Source organism: Manihot esculenta, chromosome 7 (genome assembly GCF_001659605.2).
Source record: "Manihot esculenta cultivar AM560-2 chromosome 7, M.esculenta_v8, whole genome shotgun sequence".
NCBI classification, from domain to species: domain Eukaryota; kingdom Viridiplantae; phylum Streptophyta; class Magnoliopsida; order Malpighiales; family Euphorbiaceae; genus Manihot; species Manihot esculenta.
In genome coordinates, this window is record NC_035167.2 from 10,327,871 (window position 1) to 10,353,478 (window position 25,608).

General features: G+C 28.6%; 4 protein-coding genes across 5 annotated transcripts in view; all 4 read right to left on the reverse strand.

The window, feature by feature from the left end:
* Positions 1–680: 680 nt before the first annotated feature.
* Positions 681–25,608, reverse strand: part of LOC110619224 — a 109,848-nt gene continuing 84,920 nt past the window's right edge. The window contains exons 7-9 of the transcript XR_006351268.1: positions 2,230–2,988; positions 1,083–1,907; positions 681–979 (exon numbers count right to left, since the gene is read on the reverse strand). The gene's annotated coding sequence lies outside the window, so the exon portion shown is untranslated. The remainder of the gene's footprint in view (positions 980–1,082; positions 1,908–2,229; positions 2,989–25,608) is intronic.
* On the reverse strand, positions 5,366–7,291 carry LOC110618947. Its single transcript, XM_043958461.1, has 2 exons — positions 6,903–7,291; positions 5,366–5,737 (listed from the first exon to the last, which is right to left on the reverse strand). The coding sequence occupies exons 1-2, from the start codon at positions 7,194–7,196 to the stop codon at positions 5,672–5,674; spliced, it is 360 nt and encodes a 119-aa protein (XP_043814396.1). The 5' UTR covers positions 7,197–7,291; the 3' UTR covers positions 5,366–5,671.
* LOC110618946 (disease resistance protein At4g27190-like) lies at positions 7,315–21,449 on the reverse strand. 2 transcript variants are annotated; one of them, XM_043958455.1, is made up of 7 exons: positions 21,256–21,449; positions 19,031–19,150; positions 11,862–14,687; positions 9,534–10,046; positions 8,598–9,293; positions 7,628–8,446; positions 7,315–7,506 (listed from the first exon to the last, which is right to left on the reverse strand). In XM_043958455.1, exons 1-7 carry the CDS (start codon positions 21,442–21,444, stop codon positions 7,333–7,335), a joined length of 5,337 nt encoding a protein of 1,778 aa, XP_043814390.1. In that variant the 5' UTR covers positions 21,445–21,449; the 3' UTR covers positions 7,315–7,332. The 2 variants fall into 2 exon arrangements, with proteins under 2 accessions (XP_043814390.1, XP_043814391.1); XM_043958456.1 differs by having other exon boundaries at positions 11,862–14,620; positions 21,256–21,278.
* Positions 21,679–22,005, reverse strand: LOC122724060 (QWRF motif-containing protein 2-like). Its single transcript, XM_043958462.1, has one exon. The coding sequence runs from the start codon at positions 22,003–22,005 to the stop codon at positions 21,679–21,681; it is 327 nt and encodes a 108-aa protein (XP_043814397.1).

The following is a 25,608-nucleotide window of genomic DNA, read 5'->3' on the forward strand; positions in this document are numbered from 1 at the left end:
TTAATTAAAGAAAAGATATTATAGTGGACGCTTGTATGGCAAATCATTTCCAGAATACAACAAAACCAACCAAAACCTAAACCTGCAAGCAGCAACTCCTAAAGATCTTCTTTAGAATATTTCTTGACTAATCTTGCAGGAAAAAAAAGGAATAGAAACTGTTTACAGCAGTTTATATATGTTGGTTTGATGAACCAACACAAATAGTCACAACCAATTTGGCTCTTAAAAACTAACGATAAACAAATGAGATAAATTTTATAATTATCCTTTAGATTTGAATAGAACATAATTTAATCAACTTGTATTTCAATCTATTCTAGCACATTTGAATCATCACAGCAAGTGCAAGATACAAAGCAAGTCTCTCAATTTCTGGTACAAAATATTTCATGATTAAGTAGAATATATATTCAACGTGCAAATCTAAATTTACATGATACCATAGAAAGAATGAAAACTCAGTCGTTCAACCTCAAACCAGGTGAACCTGTACGAGTGATAAATGATCAAGATATTTTAAATGCAAAATTAATTGCTAGTTGTATATCTTTGAACAAAGTGAGCAAAAATGAAATCTAGTACAGAAAAGAATAGAAGAGCGGAAAATCTTCTAATGTATGTCAAGTTCCAACAATCGAATTCAAAAACTCAAATAAATTCAAAATGCGCCAAAAAAATAATACAAGAAATTCAAAATTGAAAGTATAATATAAGTAAAACATAGATTCAGGCATGACAAAACGGATAGTTTAGTCTAGTCAATGCTGAAAAACTCGGCATGCAGCAATATTGATTCTTATTCATGAAAGAAAGACAAGCTAATCCCCAAGAGATCAAATGGTACAAAATGGCAGTCTCACCATCTATCTTCAATTTGAAAAATGTGAGTTTATCTATCATAAATCACTTGGAACGTCAGCCTTCTTATCCAAGCTCACCCATATGAACATTGGCCTATTCCCTTATCCTCAGCTTTCTGGGAAAGTAATTTGACAGTAAAAGAATGAGCAATCTTGTGATCATTTAGGTATAAAAAAAAATGTACAAAATATGTATTAATTTTTGTCAATAAATGTTACCATTTCCATAAATAATGCTTGAATGGTGTTATTAAGGCTGCCTTTCCATTCCCATTCATATTTACGTCTTCCTGTTTGAACTCTCCACAGTTGTGTGCTTACTTCTTGAGCAAAAATCTTCATATTGGGGCATTCTACAATCATCACTTCTTCCATAGATGGGAAACTGAAAGTGGAATTCCCATGGCAGAAGCTAGAGAGGCTTGGTAGATGTCGAAGTTCCAAACATTTCAGTTGGCTGAAGCAAATCTCATTCTCTTCTTCTTCTTCTCTATCTACTTCAGCCATTACGACCTCTTGTATCAGTTCGCATTTCTCTATCTTCATTTTTTCAAGTTGACTTCTCGCTGTTGAAGAAGACAACAAATTTACTAGACCTTGACAATTTGATACCTGCAGCGCTGTTAAATTTTGGAAAGAAACAGAGGATAACAGTAACACTTGCAATCTACAACATTTTATTACATTTAAAGTCTCCAGAGATTGAAAAACTGAGACTAGTTGGGCGACCCTGAGATGCTTGAGCCTTGGTAGTTTAGACAAACTTAGTTCTTTCAATTTCACAACCGTTTGAGGATGTATTTACTCGCCAATAATCTCTTCACAGAAAATGATATCTTCGAAAGAAGCATCACTCAGAACAAGTTTCTCCAGATTGGGTAAGCTTTCGAAGAAATGAGATGGCGAAAGTGTTGAGTCGCTAGAAATACATGTCAACTCAATGCCTTTCAGTCCACACAAGAAATCAGGTTGGGATGTTTGAGAACACATATTCTTTATGGTTTTATATTCCACTCCCAATTCTTCTAAACTTGGGACAATTACCTAATTAACCAAAAAAATAATAATTAATAAATAAGGATATAAGATGATCAAAACATGAAGAACATACTTGGTTCGTCTTAGAAATGAAATGTAAATGAAAACAAACATCTTAAAAATCCCAGTAAATTAAAATTTTCCATTTTTCAGGCTAAGAGTTGGAAAAATCAAGAAATTAAACTTTTTAAATTTTTTAAATTGAGCTAAATTGAGCTTAAGTTCAAACTTCTGAATTAATTTGGACAAAGCAACTAAATTGAAAATCTCCAGTTAGTACAATGATGAAATTGAACAAGAAATTAAACTTATTATATAGAAAACTGACCTTCCCACCAATTGAAATATTGGAGTCCCCCTCGTGAATTCTTTCTTCATTTCCCTCAGCAATCATGCTTAGATCCATCTCTTTGCAAAGTTTAGAAGCCAGTAATTCCATGTTTGGACAGCCAACTATCTCAATTCCTTTCAAGGATGGTAATTTCAGAACATCACTTGCAGAATAAAAACTTGATAAGCTAGGCAAACACTCTAGAATTATGGACTGCATTGATGGAAATATGGTATTATCCTTCCCTATTTCCTCTTCTGCTTCTTTTATGATGACATGGTCCACCAAATTACATCTTTTTACTTCCAAATGTTGGAGATTTACAAGACCCGAAGCCATGGACAGAGTAAATATATTAGTCAAGCTGCTACAATTCTCAACTTGCAACAATGTTAGGTTTTCAAAGCTCATAATTCCTTGAGGATCCTTGTTCCACACATGGACCAATGTAGGCAAATCGATTAACCTCAATTCTCCTAGAGACTTTAATAACCCAACATCACCTTCATCAGCATTTAAGCCTTCTAATTCAAACAGCTCTTCTACTAAATCACATCTTTCTACAGCCAACTCATTTAAACAGTACAAGTGCATTAGTAGATTTGATGATATGGCATTTGAGAAAAATGCACACTCGTCCAGCACCAATCTTTCCAAGTACTCCAAGCTCTCGAATGGAAATTGGCCATGCCATTTTTCTTTCAGCATGGGAAAGCTGGAGAGTTGAACATCATCATCTATCCCTTTAAATCCATCCTACAAATCCAAAATATTGCATTATTGGAGAACAATAAACAAGCATCGATACATTTAACCAAACAAATTAGCATGACTGAGTTTAATACAGGGAGAAGCAAGAGTTGGTAAATACGTACATATTTCATGTAAATCTGTTCAATGGTCGCATTGAGATCGCCTTTCCAATGAAATGTTGGATTGGATCTGAGGCCTGTGCATACACCATGTATCTTTGGTGAGCTCAGCTGGCGGACAGTGAAAGTCCTCAACTTGGGGCATCTGAAAACATCCACTCGTTCTAAAGATGGGAAATTGAAAGTGTAACTGCCCAAGCAGAAGCATGTGAGGTTCTGTAAACCTTCAAGTTCTAATGTTTTCATTTTACTGAAAACAATCTCATCAGTTGATCCATCCTCTTGAGCACCTCCTATTATTTCGGTCAACATATTGCAAGATCTTACAATCAATGTCTCAAGTTGTACCATACTTTTGGCTGCGGCTGATGTAAAAATATTTGCCAATGTGTTGCATCCACATACTTTGAGAGTTTTCAGATTTCCCAAAGACACAGAGGATGGTGCTAAAACAATCAAATTTCCACGAGACTCTATCTCAAAAGTCTCAAGAGATTGAATTAATGGTTCATGCAGTTGGCCATCTGGATTCCATATATGCTTCAAATCAGGAAGATTTTTAAGCTTTAAATCTCTTATCTGTGGAATTGTAGTGATATCTTTGATACAGCATAAATTAGTCCATTTTATCTTGATATTATTGATGATTATTTACATCATTTCTGCTTAATTTAGTACTTTTGATATTATTTTGCAGAAAATCGTGTAAAAGGACATTTTGGAGAAAATCCCCCTAAAACTGCCTTATTTTTAAATCTTTAAGTAGCCTTTTCCTTGTTTAAGAAGCCAAGTCTCAAGTTGCCATAAATGAAGAGCCAAATAAGGAAAGTATTTTGAAATTCAAATCTCCAAGATTCATATTCAAAATTTGAATTTCAAGATTCAGCTTATTAAGGAAGTCAAATCCAAAGATCACATGTTTCCCACTTCATGCCATGCACATTCAAAATTCAAATTGCAAAAGGAGGCTCCACCTTCCTTAATTGTGCATGGGCGGCAAGGATGGTGTGAAGAGGCTTCTTGGGCACCTTGGGCAGCATCTTGAAGACACTTGGGCAGCAAGCAAAGACCAAAGGTCCCACTCCTTGCACTTGAACACATGCCCCACGTTTTTCCCTTCTCACACCAAGGGCATTTTGGGCAGCCTCTTGACACCTTGGGCAGCCTCTTCACTAATTAGGAAGCAAGTATCATCTAGGGCAATACTTTTCAAGTATAAAAGACACATAAGGAGCTTCCCCATGCCCTTTCAAGACCCCTACGGGATTGCAAGTGACACCATCTCTTCTTCTTCCTTTCTTTTATTTTTTTATTTTGTTTCAGCCATGAGAGGCTGAAACCTTTTATTCTAGTTGAAGATTGGTTGATACTTTAGTTGTTTTATGGATTGTGAAATCTGAACACACATTGTTAAATCTGAACACACATTGTTTGTCTTTTGGTTATTCAATATTCATATAATTCATGCTTGAAATCTATTGTTACTTTGTTGTTTTGATCAAATTGGCCACTTGATTTGTGATTGCAAGGTAATTAATTGTTAGTTTGGATAATTTTTAGTCCGTAATTGCTGAAATTATTCAAACATAAGAACACTTGGTGTAACAACTAAGGAATTGTATGATCTAGCAACATCTCATGCGTTTGAGTAGTTAGGATTGGATCTCTCTCTTTCTTCATGCAATTAACAATTGTTTGATGCCTAAGGCCCAAGGACGTTCCTTGGCAATTTGTTAATTAGTAATTAATTAGAGGACGTTCCCTAATTGGTTTAATCATAAGGAGAGACATAGTGGTGAGAAGCGTCTTCCATCTCCATAACTAATCTATTGAATCTATCAAGGGAAACTAAGTGTCAATGATCAATCCCAATAACTGAAGTGAATCCAACTCTTCAACTAGATCTTTCTTATTATTGATTTCTCTTTATTTTTATTATTTGCTTTATTTTTATTGCTTTCAGTTTTAGATTAATTAAATCAATCTCAAAACCCCCCATTTTACTTTCAGTTTAGTTGGTTTCAGTTTTATCTCGTTTTAGTTTATTTTGCTTTCTGTTTATTTCTCTTTCAGTTTTATCTCATTTCAGTTTATTTTGCTTTCCGTTTTATCTCGTTTCAGTTTATTTTGCTTTCCGTTTATTTCTCTTTCAGTTTATCTCGTTTCAGTGTATTTTGCTTTCAGTTTATTTTGCTTTCCGTTTGTTTCGCTTTCAATTTACTTCTCTTTCAGTTTATTTTTGTTTCAGTTAATTCTTTTGGTCTTGATAAGGAAAATAAATAAGTTTTCAATTCTCTGTGGATTCGATCATTTACCACTATCTGCAGTAGTAATATTGTTGATAACCGGAAATGTTATTTTTGACCGGTTTCGACAACCGCGAGTCAATCTTCTTGGTCACCGACCAGTCCTTCAAATGGAAGTAACTTGTTGAGAGAAGAATCAAGAACTTCAAATCTTTCGAGATTGGGGAATATTGGAAGTAAACTAAACAGAGTAACATGATATTTGTTTAGAAAGAAACTCAATTCAAGAACTTTTTCTTTGGAAAAGAAGCTTGTTGGAAACTAAGATCCAAGTATGGTTATGGTAAACTTCTTGTCTAACGAAAACTTTTCCAAATTTGGAAACATCTGCACATCACCAAATAAAAAAATTTCTAATTAGTAAAAGATTGTTAATGATAAATTCCCAGATGATTTCAAAAATTCATAATATATTTAATTAATTAATATATTAATAAGAAAACAATTTTATGTTACAATAAATATGTATTATTAAAGTTTAATGTGGAGCAAAATTAGATATAAAAACTATAAATATATTTATTAAAGTAAAAATATAGTAAATATATTACATATCTCACTATTTTTTTTTTCTTTTATCTTCAAATGTTTAAAAAAATTACTTGATTTTCCTTTAGCTATATTTAAAGTTTTATATTTATTTTTTCTTATTTTATTATTTTTATTAATACAAATATTTTTATATTAGTATAAATGATAACCTTATTTTTATATAAAATTTCTGAAATGTATATATAAGCTTATATGTTAGTAAATTTTAATGATTATTAACCGATAAACTTATCCAATGAGTATAAATTTAAAAGTTTATTAAAACAATGAAAAATATAAATATTTTATGTTATTATTAAATAATTTCAGCACTTTTTTATAATTATTTAATTGATTTTTTTATTTATTTAATTGATTTTTTTTTATTTTAACAACCTAATTAATTAAGAATTTTTAAAGAGAATAGAAAAATATATTAAATTTTTAAATTTCTCTAATATAAAGTTAGTTTGGAGTAAATTTGAAAAATTTCTCAAATAGAAGAATTAAAAATTTGAGTAAAAGTTAAAATATATATATATATATATATATATAATAACATGCTTAATTAAAATATTTGATATTCCAAAAATTTTAATTCAAGTTAATAAAATTAATTTGAATTCATTTGTATAATGAATTTGAATAATTAAAATAAAATTAATGTATTTTTTATTTCAGTTTTTATTAAGGAAGATAAAATTTTATTTTAGTAATAAATATGGTAAATAAATTAAATTCTTAACATATGATTTTTTTTCTATATCTTTTAATGAAAAGTTTTATAAGATTTTTTTTTAAAAAACACTTATTTTTTTAAAAAAAAAATTAGAAAAAAAATTAACATTATAAATACTTTTTAAATGTAAAAGTTATTTAAATAAAATAAACTGACATATAAATTAGTGCTTTTATACTTCTCAAATGCAATATTTGAAAAAAGAATAAATAGAAAACTAACCTTATAAAGAAAAGGTGTATGAAACTCATCAATTGTGTTCACTAGTGTCCGTGTGGCAAAGATATTCTTTAAGCTTGGACATTCATGTATGCTCATCTCCTTCAACAATGGACATTCCACATTACTCCATCCTGAACACAATCTGGAAAATCTAGACAAACATTTAAGGACTATAGATTTCAATGAAGGCAATAATATCATTTTATCAGCTGCTTCCTCCTTTTCTATGATTCCTTCAATCATCTTACAATTGTATATTTCTATCTTTTCCGGATGCAAGAGGCACAATGCCATCGACCATGTAAAAATATACTTCAAGCTGCTACAGTTTTTAACATGAGCCCCTTTAGGTTCTTGAATTCTAAAATTCCTTTGGGATCCTTGTTCCATAAATGTCTCAACATCGGAAGACTTGTTAATTGCAATTTCTTTAGTCGTGGAAGTAGCCCATCATCAGCAGATACCCCTTCCAAAGCCCCTTTCTTTTGTTATACATTGCACATTTATCCACCTCAAGCCTTTCTACATTGCGTAAGAGTCTTCCTTGCATCCTATCATGCCAGAGCTCAGGAAATTCAGATGCTTTAAAATATTGGTAAAATGTCTGATCCCACAAGACAAAGGGAAAAACAAATGAACTGACTTATCATAAACACATAACATATATGCATGCAACAGATATCATGAAAATTAAGAATAAAGCATAAGAATAAATACGCAAATACCATTTCTGCTAGTGTTGTATTAAGGTTTCCCCCCCAACGCCGTTGATCTCCCAGGAGTATTCCTCGTAGCTTTGGTGTATTTAGATATCCAAAAGCGAAAATCTTCATCCGGGAGCATCCCTTGACGGTAACATTTTCTAAAGCTGGAAAATTGAAGGCGTTATTGCCGGAGCAAAAGCTGATGAGACCAGGCAGACCATCAAGTTCCAAACATTTCAGTTTGTCGAAATTAATAATCTCATCCTCTGCATGATCATCTCCATCGCTGGTCACCATTTCTGTCATCATTTTGCACCTTCGTACTGTCATTTTGGTGAGTTGCACCATGGACTTGGCTGTGGACGCTGTTATCAAGTTTGCCAATCCTGCACAGTAACTCACTTCAAGAGTTGCTAGATTTTGGAAAGATGATGAGGATGGTGCTACGTTGATCAAACTATCACAACCATATACACTCAAAGTCTCGAGATACTGAAGAAGTGGTTTCAGTCCGAAGTCTGGGTCCCATATATGCTTTAAATTATAAACACTCTGTAGCTTCAAAATTTTCACTCGTGCAAGTGTCCTGGTACGTTCTTCTTCTTCTCCGGCAAGTCCTTCATATGAGAACAACTCTTCTAACACTTCTGAAGAATTATAATCTTCTACCAAAATTGTTTCCACAGAATATAATCTTTCAAGGAAACCAATTATGAAAGGGCGTGATTCGTTCTGTAAGTTGGTCAAAGTAAGCATTTTGAGTTTAGAAAAGAATTGTCCTTGCTGTATCACAATCAAGTCCTTGTGCTCTAAAGTCAATTCCTCCAAGTTGGGACTCATCTATGCACAACAAATAAGTATATTGTTAAACTAATTACAAGTACAATGTTAAACTAATTACAAGTACAATTTAATTTGAAATATTTAAGGAAATTTGAGGAAAAAAATTTTCAACTAATATATTATGAAGTAAAAAAGGAAAGGATCTTACCTTTTCCAAAAAAAGTATTGGTTGTCTGCCCTCTTCGTTTGTTTCTTGGGAACTGAATTTTATTATTTTGTGACAATTACGAACATTCAAACTTGTCAATTTCTGACATTCAAAAATGTGTGTCCCTGGATACCAACTCCTTAATTTTGATAGATCTGTAAGTTGAAGGGATGTTAGTTGAGGAAATTTAAAACGATAATAAGCAGCTTGTTCCACATCTTCAGGATTTGCTATAATATCCTCAACCCCACACTCGATTATTGTAAGCTCTTGAAGCTGCAAAAAACTCTCGGCAATGGAGGCTGAAAATAAATAGTTTAGAACATCGCAATATAAAACTCTAACTGATTTCAAATTTTGAAAACTGAAAACTCCTTGTAGATCCTTCCTCCATACATGCTTTAACGATCCCAATCCACCTATATTTAATCTTCTCAACTCAAATGCTTCATCAACATTGAACCCTTCAAGTTGATATATCTCTTGCAATGAAGCACAATTGCTCACATCCAACTCCTCCATTCTTCGAAATCTTTCTAAGACATTTGATGGAAAAACAGTCATCAATCTGTGGCAATCAGAAACATTCAATGACTTCAGTTTAAAGAAGGAATTTGTTGCCAATGGGCTGTGCCATATCCTTTTCAACTCATTTATGCCTATCAGACTCAATCTCTCCAAATTAGGAAAACCAACCTGTAATGCCAAATACACTGATTTAGTAAATGCGGGAACTTCAACATAAGCATAAGTTAAATAAATATGAGACAAAAATGTAATCATTCGAGGTGATGTGAAGCGGAGGCCCATCAAATTAAGGTCTTTTAGACAACAGAGGGATTAGGCCTACCTATTAATGAAGGCCATTTGACTATAGGATGTCCAAATATGTATGCATTTATGCATGCATAAAGAGATAAGGGCAAAATTAATCACCATTCTATTGAAGAGAGATTGAATTTCAGCATTCTGATTTTGATTCTGATTCTGACTCTGATTCATTTCTGTGTTATCTTGTTTTTCCATCATGCCTGTATGAGGGACACTGGGGACCAAGCACATCAATGCATCGCACATTCTTATGTTCAAGTCTCTAAGAGATTGAAATTCAATTTGATATCCAGTACAGAATCTAATCAACTTTGGAAGATACAGAAGTGTCAGGCAATCCAATATAGGGAAGAGTATGTGATTCATCCTCTTATCTTCCTCTTCTATAAATTCCTCCATTAGTATTATCTCTTCCATGGAAGTACAAGAGAAAATTTGAAGTGTTTTGAGCTGAAAGAGTCTTTTAACAATTGAAGTTGTAAATAAATGCTTCAACTCGTTGCAACCAATCACAGACAGTCTCTCTAATTTTGAAGAAGTTGCAGAAAGTTGGTTGTGCCATATCTTTTCACAACTAATTGAATGCAATTCAAGATGCTCCAAGTTGGGGAAAGAAACCTACAGCAGATAACACCTTTGTTTGAAGCACTACTTTTCTATCAAAATAAATAGAAATGCTTTACGGATCAACAATGAATTCCCAAAAAAATGTAAAAAGTCTTTAATATCCTTTCTTAGTTTTGGAGGCAATTAGTCAATTTTTTAAGTGGAGGCAATTAGTTAATTTTATATATACTTACACCTCTTATACAAGTAAATCTTGTATAACTTAATAAAATAATAAAAATAATTACTTCAATTTAAAATTAAATGTATAAATCTTTATATTTTTTTTAAAAAAATAAATATTTAAGTATCAAATTTGAAAATTTCTTAACTTAATTTGTTATAATCCAATCATAAAAAATACAATTAAAAATATAAAGTAATTCTTAATATATTCTCACTAATTACAATAATTTAAAAATATTCATTAAATTTTATCATAAAAAAAAATGAGATAACTTTAAAAATAAAATATAAAAATACATTAAATTAAATTATTAAAATGAAAGGATAAATTAAATTAGAGTCGGGTTCTATGGGTTTAAATGGACTTACTATTTATTAATTTTAATCATTTAAAATTTAGTAATTTAGTACGACGACTGACACTTACCATATTAAAATATTTTTATATATATGTCTCATTTAAAAATTTATATTATATTATTATAATCATTTTATAATTACTTTTTTTAAAAAATTGGTCAATCAAAAAATATAAGAATCCCTCTTATTTCCGTCAGCTTTTTTTTTTTATTATTATTTTTGAAAATTATTTAATGACGAGAAAAAAAATTATATTTTTATTATTATTATTTTTTAAATTTTTATTTATTTTATTTATTTTTAATTTTAAATTTTAAATTTATTTTTTTTTATTTTTAATTAATTATTAATCTTTATAAAAATTATTTTAAATTAATAGTAACTATTAATATTTAATGTATTTATAATTAATATTAAAAATTTATTATATTATTTTATTAATTTAAAAAAATTATATGTTTAATGGTAAAAATTATATAAAATTCAGATTTTAAATGTTATAAAAATATTAATAATGATTTTTTAATGAATGTGGTGAAAATAATTATTATTTATAAAAATAAATATTTATATTATGTTTAAAAATAATAAGAATGATGAATAAATTAAATCAATTTAAATTTTATTATTAATTTATCAAATATAAAATGAATTTTATTACATTTAAATTGATTCCAAATAAATGAATTCTTTTATGAATAGAAATAAATTGAATTTCATTGATAGAATTTAATTTTTTTTTTTCTTAGAAGAAGTGCATATCAAATAAGAGTATAGTGTTTTTAATGAAAGAGAATTTGTGATTCAAATTTCAAAATGGTAAAATTGTTTTTAAAAAATATGTTGAAAGGAGTAATAATGTAAATATATAATTTTTAAATATGAAATTATCACAATTAATTCATATTTATTGTTTGATCAGCTTATTCATATAATATACTCATAAAATAAACTAAATATGAATAATAAAAAATTATAAAAATTATATTCTGGTGACTATGTTCTAAATTTTCATAAACAATAAAATTATATTTAATAATAAAAATCAGAATATCTTTTTTGTTTTAAGAAATTTAAAGAGATTTAAATCAATAAAATATAGTGTAATCGATAATAATGAAATATAATTATTTATCTAGTTTTTTTTATAAATTATTAATAATAATGATTAATAATGATTAAAATATTTAACAATTTGAGGATTAATATCAAATATTGAATATATATCCAATAAATAAAAAATACATATAGATTTATGTTAAAAGACTAGTACCCGCGTACCGTTCTGCTGAAAAGTGATAAGTGAGTATCATTCTCCCGTTCTGAGAGAAATTCTTCAATTTTTGGTGATGCCTTCACTTTGGTGTGAAAACTTCTAAGATTTGGAAGATTTCGCAAATTTAAGGAGCGCAAGCAATTGAATTCAAGTACTTCGTTACTGTTTTCACTTTCATCAACAACAATAGCTTCCATCTTAGGACAATCTCTCACTTCCATTTCCTGTAGTTGCAAAAGACACTTGGCGGTAGATAATGAGAAGAGATGCGTTAATCTCCAACAATTTCTCACTTGTAAAATTTCTAATTTATTAAAAGATCCTGGTGTGAGGCAACCATGACAAATCTTCTCCAACTTCATTAAATTTTCCAAAATCAAAGAGACTAGAATTGGAAAGGCATCACATGCTGTCCACTTTGTTGAATCGATGATATGTTGAATGACATGATTATTTTGGACTCGGAGATACTTCAATTTTGGAAAGCCGACCCCGTCAATATCATACAACAAGTTCTCAGCCTCCCTCACTTCATCTAAGCATAAATCTTCAGTCTCCCTCAATAGCACTTTAATCCCGTATCCTGAATGAATGCTTGCCTTGAGCTTAAGTTTCAGCGTTCTAGAGGTTTTATAGTTGTCATCCCAGTCCCAGTTATCCCCTATCAGTATTCTGAAGCTCTGCAAGCGGCCATTGGAGAACAAGTGTTTTGGTAATATCTTGTCATCCAGTATTTGCATTTCCGAGGTAGTCAACTGAGACAACTTTTCCAACTCAGCAAGGCTTGCATTGTTCCCATCGGCCTCCCACTCAACAAAGCTGTTACTCATGTACAGTTCTTCAAGATCCGACAGCTTTGATAAGGCATTTGCTGGAATCATTTTGAGTTTGGAACAATTGCTCACATCTAAGACTTTTAGTCGAGTCAGTTGCTCTATTTGTCTGGGCAACTCAACAACGTAGGAGTTTGCAAAACTAAGAACTCGTAGTTGCTTCAAGTCTCCAATGATAGCTAAGTCGTCCAGTTGGCATCGATGCAAGCAAAGGGTATGAAGGTTGGATAGGAACGCGAGCGATGAAGGGAGCGACACAAAATGAATCCCAGTAAAATCCACTACTTGGAGGTTTCTAATGCCCTTGAAAAACTGATGTGGGATTCCCAAAGAAAAAATTTCTGTAAAAAGGAGTAGTGCCTCTGCTTTTGGGCACTCCCATCCTTCGGGGAGATTTTCAATATCACAATACGGCAGAGAAATTCCGGTGCAATCCTTATTTGGGAATTTCATCAACTCCCTGCCACTTGTAACTATAAACGCATGTTGCTCTCTAGATGCAATCAAGAGAGCAGTATCTCGAACAACATCATGGATTTTTACGAATCCATACATGTCGCCATCTTGCAATAAGCTCTGCGCTTTAAGGGTATCAATCAAACTATATACTTTGTTTCTTGCTCCCTGGACAGTGGAAATGTTCTTGAATAAACTAAGACCCATAACGTATTTCAGCAAGGACTGGATTTCAATATTAGATTGTCCTAACAGACCACAAAGCAAGAAAAACGACTTGACTTCATTGCTACACAAATTATTATAGCTTGACTCCAGAATCATGTACACTTTCAAATAGATTTCTTCGTTGTCAAACTCGGATAGCTGATTGAGCTTATCATTCCACGCGTATAACTCTCTATTTCTCAAGTCCGTCGCCACTGTGAGCAGTAGAAGAGGCAATCCTGCACATTTTTTAGCAATTTCTGCAGCGATAGGGGGCAATTCTGAATCTTTAGCACCTGCTACAGTTATTTCAAACAAACTCCGGGCCTCATCGTCCTGTAGAACGTCGAGCTTGAATTCTTTCTGTGTGCCCATCTCGCGAGATAACACATCTTGTCCCCTTGAGGTGAGAAGTATTTTGCATCCTTTGAAACCATCTCCAAAGGGAATTCCTACTGCATTTAAATCAAGTTTTTTCCAAATATCATCAAGAATTATAAGTACCTTCTTCTCTTTCTCCAACTCCTTCTTCTCTTTCTCCAACTCTTTCTTCAACCTCTCATATAGCCGATTAGCTCTTCCAGGTATTTCCTCCACATCAAATTTCAAGCCCAGGATATCAGCGATCTCCGATTGAATTCTTCGGAGTTCTGGTGTTTGATTTACAGCAACCATAGCCACGACGTCGAACAGGTTCTCTTCTATAGCTTTTCTATGGACCTGTTTTGCTAGGGTGGTCTTACCCACACCTCCAAGTCCATATACCCCAATCATATTAAGATCTGGATGCAATAGTGCATCCATAACTTTCTCCAAGAACAACTCTCTTGAATTCAAGCCCTCACGAGCATATACTGACGGGGCAACTATCTGCTGTAGAGGGGGACGGAAGGAAATTGAATCAAGGTCGCCTTCATTCGCCAGCTCATGAATTGCCAGAGCTTTCTTCTCTGCTTTCTTGCTAAGCTGGTAGCGTGTCTTCAAATCAGGACATAATCCAACGAAACACCTCTTTTTCGCTTGTTCTTCGCCTTTGATACATTCCTCAGCTTCTTCAATAGCTTTGCCTGCATCGATCAGCCACTTGTTAACACTTTCATAGATCTCTTCCCCTTTCCTTGTAGCCTCCTCAACAGCCTGCTGCAACTTGACTGTTCTGTTCTTCAATCTCCCAGCCTCATGATGGAGTTTCTCAACCTTGATCTTGTAGGTGAAAGGGTAGCTGATATGTCGTTTGATTGGGACGACAACAAATTCCATGATGGGTTCTTTAATGACCTCAGTGAAGATGGAGATAAAGATATCAAGAACCATTTTGATTTTCTTTTTTGAAATCTCAGAGCAAAAACAAAATAAACCAATAAATCAGAGTCGAAGAAAATAAAGACAAGAAAGGACTGCTGAAATCAACAGAAAAGCAAAAAAGTCGCTAAAGGTTGGTGAATACTGAATACAAGGGAACGTAGGAGTTGACTTAACTATTGCTTTAGTTTTATAATTAAATTAATTATATTAATATGTTAAAATAAATAATGTGAAGTTAAATTGTTAATACATAATAAATTAACAATTTAAATCAACAAGATACCAAATTTTGAATTTTAAACTAAATAAATTTATTTATATTTTTTTAAAAAAATATTTTTTTCACTTGATCTATTCTTGATTTTTTTTTTTTACCTTCGTTTTAATTTTTCATTTATAGGATATTGAAAAATTATTACTTAATTTCTATATTATAGAAAAAAATTTTAACTAATTTTTTAATTTTAAAAAATAATAATTTTTAAATCAACAAAATATCAAATTTTAAATTTCAAACCAAATAAATTTATTTATATTTTTTTAAAGATTATTATTTTTACTTGATCCATGAGTCTTTTACTTTTTATCTTCGTTTCTCGTTTATTGTTCCTTTTATATGATATTAAAAAATTATTATTTAATTTTATAATATAAAAATATTTATAATTTTTTAATTTTAAAAATATATTAATATTTTGAAAATTTTATTAGTTAATTTTTTTATTAAATATAATAAAAAATTTTAAAATACTTTTGATACAAATATATTAATTAATAAATTTTTTAAAAATTTAAAAAATTAATTAATAAAATTTTTAAAATTATAAAAATTAAATAATAAAATATTTAACAGATTAAAATTAATAAAATAATTAATTAGTAAATCATTTTAAAATTAAATATTTAATATAATTTTTAAAATTAAAAAATTAATTAATAATTTTTTATATTATAAAAATTAAATGAATAATTTTATTTATTAAAATATTTTAATACCAGATAATTTTAAAACTTTCAAAAAAAACTTATAAATTTAACTATTAGTACAAAATATTTATAGATCGTAAACTTTACACGTAATATTTTAAGAGAAAAATTATGTTTTCATAAGTTCATCCAATAGCTTTTAATTAATGTCTATAATAGATGAAATAATTATAATTTTAGACGAACAGAATATAAAAAAATTTAAGGGTGGATATATAAATTTAAGTCAAGAGTCTGATTTAAATAAGCGATCAAAGAAAAATAAAATACATAAAATAATTATATATTAAGAAGAATATTTTTTATAAAAGTTACTAATAATATAGTAAAATTATAATAATTCTTATCTATTGTTTATTAATTAAAATTTAAATATTTAACCTATTACTTATTAAATTTATATTTTCTAAATTTAAATAATCCATGAAATCTATTAAATAATCTACTATCACTCATAAAACAACACTTTTATTATGAAAAAAAAAATTTACTATCTCTAAATTTAAATAGTTTAATTTGGAATAATAATTAACTTCCTGAAAAATAAATTTCAATGTTTGATTTAATATTAGAGTGAGGTTAACTATTATCCTATTAACTTTTCTTATGTTTGATATAAATATTTTGAATTGTAAAATAATAGATAAATTTATTTTTAGATAAATAAAATGAAAAATTTCAAGATCAATAATAAATTTTAAGATGAATTAAATTAAATATAAAAGTTCACCATAAAATACTAAATTTATAAAATAGTATTTTAAAATTAATTTTTTTTATTTTAGTAATATTTAAAATTTAATAACATCATATTTTTTTCAATTATTTTAGTTTCCCTTGTCCATAATTAAATAATTGTAGAAATTAAATCTAATATATCTTAATATTTTATTAATACATATTAAAATAATGAAATCATACATTTAAATTAATTTTAACAGTATTTAAAACTTATATACATAAGAGTAGAGAATATTAAGTATAAATATTGATAATTAATACTATTAAAATCCATGTACATAAATTTTAAAAACTTTAAAAAATAAATACCGCTTAAATTAAATTAAAAGTAATATTTTGGTATTTCAGTATTTGCTAATAAAAATTCAATTTAAAATTAATATTTACAATTTTTAAATTATTTAGAACATAATTAAAACAAAAATACTTCTTTTAAAAGAATTATTTTATTAATTAAATAAAAATTTAAAAATTATATTATAATTTATTATTAACTTTTAAATTTAATTTAATTTATTGATAAAAATCGTCATTAATCTTAAACTTATGTTTATATTATTTAATAAATAAAATTCAAGATATAATTTTTTTTAGTTTTGAGTGGTTTTTTCAAATAAATTATAAAATAACTAACTTCTGACAAATTAATGAAAGTTAAAAAAATAAACTATTGTCAAAAAATAACTTGTATCACTTTGTCATCATTATATAAATAAATAAGAAATACTATTTTCTTTATCATTGCAAAGATAATATTGCATTTATTAATGCCATAAAAGGCAAAAGTACATAGAAAATTAAAGATCAGTCTACTATTCAAGAAAACTAAAAAAAGCAACCCAAACTAGAATAAATAAATCAAGTTCAAGTAAATCACATATTAATCCAAAACTCATAATCCAGTCCAATTCAAATTATTCAGCTCAACTCAATCCGTTTATAGAATAAGATGATCGTTTATAGAATAAGATGATGCACTGGACAGGACTATGGTAGATTAGACCGTGAATCAAACTCAAAATTAAAATTGATAGGCTCAATTCAACAATTTGACTTAATTTTGATTCGATTTTTTTATTTCTTAAATAAATTATTTTTAAAAAGTTATGTCACTTAAAATTAATGTATAAACAAATTAAATTTAAATGTATTTTTAATTTATAAAAAATATTATTGATATTTAAATGTAATATTATTTTATTTTTGTATTATACATATATTATTTTATTTTTTATATCATATAAATAGATACACTTTACAATTTCTTATTTGATAAAATATATAATCTATAATACTTAAGATTTATATTTACTTCTTTGTATTTTAAATTGAAATTAGATTAACCGTTGAAAAACCGAAATCATGAAAAATCAAAACACTTTAAAACTGGACTAAAACTATTAAAAAATCTAAATCATTTTGAATCGTTTTAAATCGGATCTATTTCGATTTGATTCGAACAATAAATTGAATTGTCGAATCTGATTCATAGCTACGTCTATCATGCACCAATTGGAACTATCACAAAAAATAAGCACCCAACGTCATTATCACCAATCAAATGTTATTATCACCAATCAAAAGCAACTCTCACCAGATTATCGCCGACTAATACCGAACAACAATAGTCCGAAAGCTGAGCAAAAAACTAGCAATGTTGACAACAACGACAGCATAAAATAGCCAGCATGCCACATCTAGACTCTCATGAAAGAAGATAGACTAAAGACAACCTATAGCAAAATCATTATGCACGAGAAGAAAACACCACAAAATCTCTCAAATTAAAGAAATTCTCCTCTAAGATAACTAATAAATTTCTTAACATAAAAATTTTAAAAATATATTTTATAAAATATACAAGAAATTCTCTCTAATTAAAGAAATTCTCCTCTAAGATTTTGTTTACTTATTGTCCTTCTCTCTAATTAGCTAAGGACTAGAGGCTCAGTTGAGTGAATCATCTCCCCTGCCCCTATTCTACTTCCCTCTCTCAGTCTTACTTTTTAAACCCACATGACAACCATCTCCATCAATCATTATATGAAGAGACTGAACCTCCTAATTCCAAAAAACAGTTGGAAAATATATAAAAGAACCAGTTATAACAAAAAGACTGGTAGAAGTCAAGGGATCTTTCAAATTTGCCACACTATTGAGGATCTATAATCCCAGCTGCACAGGCCTATCTATATATGAATTTTGAAGCCTTCACCTTGATGGATGTCTCTTTTCAAACATTTATTCATACTTCAAATGTGATGCAAAAGACATGCTTAATTCTCAATTTTACATGCAACAAGGCTGTGTTCTCTCAAAGTAAACTGGCTGAAAAAGTTATTTAAAATAACTAGAAAACAAGATTTTGCTTATAAATGTGCCCATTTTCCAAAATTTTAGCTAGGATTTGAAGAATAACTTTAGATTGTTTTAAATTATTTTCCTTTATAACAAAAGTCATGTTTTTCAACTATTTTCAACAGGTAAACACGTTTCTATCCATCATCACATTTGACATGAAGATTTAACCCTACAATAGAAATAGAAAAGCTAATAGATAGTTGAATTTTAAGCAGAGACAATTTACTAGAAGCTCTAAATGGATTTATAAGTCAATTAAAGTTAAGTGAGTTTGTAAATCTTACTTGTCCCTTGAGGATAGAAGTTAGCTTTAACTTTTGTCTCAGCAACAGTAACTTGATCCTTTTAAGAATGACAGAGTGCTGTAGTTCTGAGATGGTCACCCATACATTCCACAAAATTTTCTGGAATAAAGAACAATACCAAAACTGTAAGAATACTCAATTGTGTCCATCATATTTATTCTCTACAGTTTGCCAACAAACAAAAGTCATACAGTGCTGCAGGTGCAGAAACCAGTACAAATAATATATCAAATTAAAAACTATGTCTTCATATAATAAACACAAGCAAGAACAAGAAACGGATCACAAAACCAAAAGATGAGTATTTAGACAAAAGAGAGAATTGCTGTTGAAAATCAATCAGGTGCATATGACCTCACCTAATCTGAATGCTTAAAAGCTTGCTTGGAATATATATATATATATATATATATATATATACATACAAGTATGTATGTGTATATGTATATATGTATGCATGCATAAACTCAAATGAGCAAATTTTACAGAAGAAACTTTCTTATTTGGATAAAAGTTCATTTTTCTCCATGCGCTCTTCCAGGAATAACTTTTCAAAATACTGAAAATAACATTTCACGTCTAAATAATGGAATATATACAAGTAAACGTAGGGACTTGTTCTAAGAAACAACTATGAGAAAAAGTTATCCACTGCAAAGTATTATTTTCTTCAAAACCAAACCAACTTTTAGAAACAAGTCTGAACATGCACTAAGCGTGTAGATTTCGTTTTGTTGAACCTCAAACAAGCTAAAGTAACTATCGTTTGTCATATTGAGTCTACCTTAGTTTTACATGGCCTTTAATTTGACCCAACTAAAATAAATGGAGCACTTTATTGTTTAAATTATGCTCACTAACCTTAGATCACCCTACAAAAAATTATTAACTCTTTCATTTGAATTTCTAAGGGAATAACAAATGAAAAAGCCAAATGTGCCTAGTACAGACATAACCAAGTGACTCTTAGTAGGCCTGCTGCAAATGAACTAAGCCATTTGTCATTTTCAAGGTAGAGCTTCGCTTCATTAAGCTTGTTCATACCCATAATTACTAGATTCTCTCACCCCCTGGAAACCGTGACCCACGTACTGCATCTTGAAACGCAATACTCTTCTGTCCCAAATTGCTAGGGACACCATCCAGTTTGCCAAAATTATAAGTTCCACAAGAAATGAAAATATGGAAGGAAGGAAGAAGAAAGATCAATAAATATGAAAGTGTGCAATAGCAGCATGCAGGCACAAGAAGAAGAAGAGGAGGAGAGGAAAAAGGCTATAGCAAAAGAATAATAAACAGAAGAGAATACATTTTGAAACATTTTAAGCAAGATAGTAGATTTACATGTTAGTGGAATAGGTTGACGTGGGAGTGTAATTGGCTATTTTATTAGTTAAAATTTAAAATTTTTTAGAAAATATAAATATTATCAACTATTAATCATATATTTAATTATTTAAACATTATATTATATTGAGTAAATATAATTTACATTGCCAAATTAAATTGGCATACTAACTAAACATACCACTAATACCAATCAAGTTTTCCCCCTACTTATCCTATATTTCATTAATTAGCATACCATGTACCCGTACCAGGACTCAAGAGTACCATGGTCTAGGTAACTATGTTCATACCTGTTCACTGAGATTAATGATGCAAACTCAAGCTTACTTTTAAGGTTCAGTTTGTTTTCTTTCCATTTTAGGTGATGGGAAGACACATTGCCTTGAGTATATATTTCACTTTTGACTATATCTAGAGCTTAAACTCTATTCTTAGGCAGTATAATTAAATCTTGAGCCTTAGAAATCTCTACCATCTCAAAAAAACAAAAATCATAGAAACTGTGTAACATCTTTCCTAAAATTATAGCATTGATGTTGCTCCAGTTAAATGCAGTTCTTTGTTTGTCATTTCCAGAAACTGATATTAGAAGCTACAAGTCCCAAGAAATTTACATTATGCCAATATGCCAAGGATGTTATACATTATGCCAATATGCCAAGGATGTTACTATTGACATTGTAGTGTCCCAAATAGATTTGTTGAGAGGAAAATTGAAGGGTTTATCAATTAGCTAGCAAAAACTACTAAGTTATTTGAGTAAGTTTGAGCCAGAATGTTACGGATACAGTTACTATATAGATGAGAAACCAAAATCAATAGACTGAAAACAGTGAAAAGTGTGTATATCATACCTCTGCATTTAGTCTATGCATCATGAAGGAAGCATCTGCCCTTGCATTTACAAACCGCCATTGCAAATAACGGTTGTACAGAAGGCTCAACATATGTGCATCAACAATTCGATCCTCCCCCATCTTCCCTCTCCTTAAATCAACTGAGAAACTAAGAATTGAAGGTGTACTACCAGGATAACTACTCATGGGTCTCACCCTTGAAGGACTAGAAATCCCTCGTGATGGAGACGAAGCCGTAGGTGTCCAAAGCTTAGTAGGCGAGGCAGACCTCGTGGCTCCCCTAATAGTTAAAGAAGAAATAGTTCTGGGATGTCACTGTACCATCAACACCAAATCTTTTTGATTGACTGGTTTTTTATGAAATGCTCATTCTGGAATTAGGACTAGTTGGTAATAGTGAAACTGGATCCTGCAAGCGCCTCAACCTGCTATTTGTTTCTTGCCAAAACCTTGCAGAAATAAAAACGCCACGAGCCCATTTTTTCCTTTGGAAACCCCACTACCTAATTCATGCAATCCTGAAGTGCTACAAGAGGAAACACTATCGCTATCAGATACAGTGAGATCACCAGTAAGAGAATATTCAATCACCGAATTGGCATCTGGGTTTTGCTTAGCATTGCCTAAATCCAAGCTCCACCTCCTCTCATCAACCATCACAGATGGCTGCAATGACTTAACCATCATCAACCCAGATCCCAGACTCCTCTTATCTCCACCACTACAATCCAAACTCCTAGGCAACATCGGCTTTCTTTCTGCCGAACCTAAATTCCCTTCTCTACTCCTCCCCGGCCACCTATGCTGATCCAGAGGCCTCGAATTCTCCCCTTGATCTCTCACAGGAGTCGCTTTCCTCCTCTCTGGAGTGGCCTTTCTACCCACATTTGGCGAAGTCACAGCCTTAGCCTTTCTAATCGGGAGTGAAAACGCTTCACAGAGAGAGAGAGAGTTGGTAGCGATGAGTGAGAATTGGGAGTAGATTCACAGGAACAAGAACAGGGGAAGTGTGTGCATTGGGGATTTTTGGATTTTATGAATCTTTGGAGAGACGTTTGTAATAAATTAGACAGATTTTAAATTAATAAGTATTTTTAATTTTAGTTATGATTAAATTTTCAATTACAGGTAGAGTATGGTTTTCTTTCTAGTTTATGGTCTTCTCTTTTTTTTTTGAAATGGTATGGTCTTCTCTTCTCTTCTTCTGATAGATTAATACATTTTTTCTATTTATTTAATGGTATTCTTGATTTTATATTCTCTTTTTTATTTTTTTTAAAGGTATATGTCATTCCATTAGTTTTTTAAAGGTATATTTCATTGATTAATTTTTTTAAGCTCCTACATTATTATAGTTATTAGACTATTGTTTATATTAATAAGTTATTTATTGTCTTCAAAATATTTACATTAAGAAATAAAAACCATTATTTTATCACATATATATTCTTTTAAAAATATATCTATTATATCTAGTAATGGCCTAATGTATTATAAATATAATTAAAAAAAAAGCTAATTAACTCAAAAAATCTAAATTTTTGTTTCTATTTTCATTTTAATTTTAATTTTTTAATTTTAATTTAATTGACTCCATCTTTATATTTTAGTATAATTTTAATAAATTTTTAAATTTAATAATTTATATTGTACTTTAATAATTTAGCTAAATTTTAATATAATTTTAGTAAATTAACATGTCAAGTATATTATTATTATTATTATTATTATTTACGTTTATGTTTAGATTTAATTTTGATTAATTTTTAAAATTAAAATTAATGATAAATATTTAATTATTAAATATGTTATTCAAATTTTCAATAGTGATGAATTTTATTTTACAGTAATAATTATAAATATTTTATAATAAATATATTATTTAATAAAAAATAATAATATATATAAAATAATTAAAAATAATGTATTTATTTTAAAATTTTTATAATTATTAATATAAAATAATGATATATTTAACTGTTAAATTAAAAATTAAATAGTTAAATATGAGTTAATATTATTTTTATATATAAAATTAGTTTATATTTAAAAAATAATAAAATAATTATATTTGATATTCTATCTCAATTATTACATTTTTAATTTTAAAAATTAACTAAAATTACAGTCATTGGACCAATTAATTTAAAATTTAATTGTAAATGTTGGGCCTTTTTCCTTCCTTTGGTTATTAGTTTATACATATAAAAAGAAAGATTTATTATTTAATCCTTGAGTATTACCATTATCCAGTTTTTGCATTTTCAAGAAAATTTATTAGAATGTCCTTATTTTTTTTTGTTAATAAAATAATTTTTTTGTCCTCTTTTCCATTAAAATAGAAAAAGAATAAGAGATAAAATTTTTAAAATTCAATTTTGCCTTATTTAATATCTGTGTATTACTATTATTAACAAGTCAGTCTCTATATTTTTTAAAATCTATCAAAACAGACTTATTTTTTTAAAATCTATTAAAATGTTCTTATATTTTATTTCCATCAACGAAATAGCTCTCCTCCCCCTCCTCCTTAAAAAAGAAGAAGAAAAATAAGAATCGTCCCCTTTTTCCCCTTTTTCTCTTTAAAGAAGAAGAATCGAAGAAAAAAAAAGATCGAAAAAAAAAGGAATAATTTGATTTTTTGTTATATTTTTAACGATATAAATAGACGAAACGACTATTTTATTTACAGAAAAAAATAAAAATTTAATTGAAAGACTAATCAGCGATATACCAACTAAATTATCAAATTACCACATAAACTATTCAATTTAAAATTTTAAAGAATAACTAAAATTACACCAAAATATAAAGATTAAATTAATTAAATCAAAATTAAAAGATTTATATTAAAATGCAAATATTGCTTTTTAAATCGATTGGCTTAAATGAAATGTTAATATTTATGTTATTTTTATATTTTAATTTAAAATTTTAAATAAAATTTAAATTTTAAATAAATTAACTCAATATTTATATGTAATTTTAAACTAATTTTTAAAAATAAGTAATTCAATTATTAAGTACATCTTATATAAATTTTATTTTATAGTAATAATTCTTTAAATATTCATGTTTTATTAATGGATTTTGTAGATAAAAAAAATTTAATCAGCAATTAAAATTAAAAATATCAAAGATTAAATTTAAATCACTCCATCATATTTACATTTTATGACAATATATAGTATTCAACTACAAAAATTAATAATAATTTGAAATATATATTGCCTAGTTTATTAGAAATTAAAATTCTAATTTACACTCTAAAAACTAAAATAAAATTTCATATCGTTAATTATCAGTTAATAATTTTTTATTACCCTTTAATTAAAGTCGTTAATTGATGATGTATGGTCTAAAACTGCTCTGATATATTCTTTTCAATAATCTATTTAATATAAATTTGATTTTATATAAAGATAAAAATAATATTATAAATTAAATTTATGTTAATAAAATTTTTAATATATATATATATATTTATTTATATATATACTTATAATTTTTTTTTTAAGTCTCACATGAATGAAGTATTTTATTATAATATAATTACAATCTTTTATTAATAAACGATTGATAATTTTATTGTTGATATTTCAAAGTGATCGGGAAATAATTGATAATTTACTTTAATGATTAGTTTAATGATAATTTTTTGATAATTTAATTGATAATTTTTTTTTATTTTTTTAGTGTTTGCAATTAAATAATAATAATAATAATAAGAGTAAATTAAAAAAAAAAAAAAAAACAAGAAGAGACCCTCATGTGCAAAGATTAAAGATACTATTAAGCTACTAATGATACATGTTAGGGGAAGTAATTAACTTTTTTTTAGAAGACTCTATCCACTAATGGTCATGATTAAACAGTAATGGAGATCATATCACAAATTTAAGCTAAAACTTCAGCAAAATCAAATAAATCATTGGATTCTTATTAAAGAAATAAGAAAAGGAAATTAATAACTGAAAATAAATAAAATAAAATAAATGCGCTAAATAATTATTATGACAGAGTATCTTATATATGATTTTGACACTTTGTTATTTAATTAATTAAGTTTTTATTGTTGCAAAGCTTACAACAGAGAATGTAAAGTATATTCAAAGTATACAACGTCTAATTCACCAGTTCCTAAGGCATAATTTAAATATAGTATCTGTTTAAAGATCATAATTTAAATACAGTAGCTCACATTTCTCAAGACATAGCACTTTCATGACTCCAGATTGCAGAAGTTAAAAGTTGTGAGTCGGTAGTGCAAACAAAAGAAGTGAGACCATGATTGAGAGCAAAATGGATATCGTTCAGCATGGCTCGCTCTTTCACCTGCTAGGACTATAA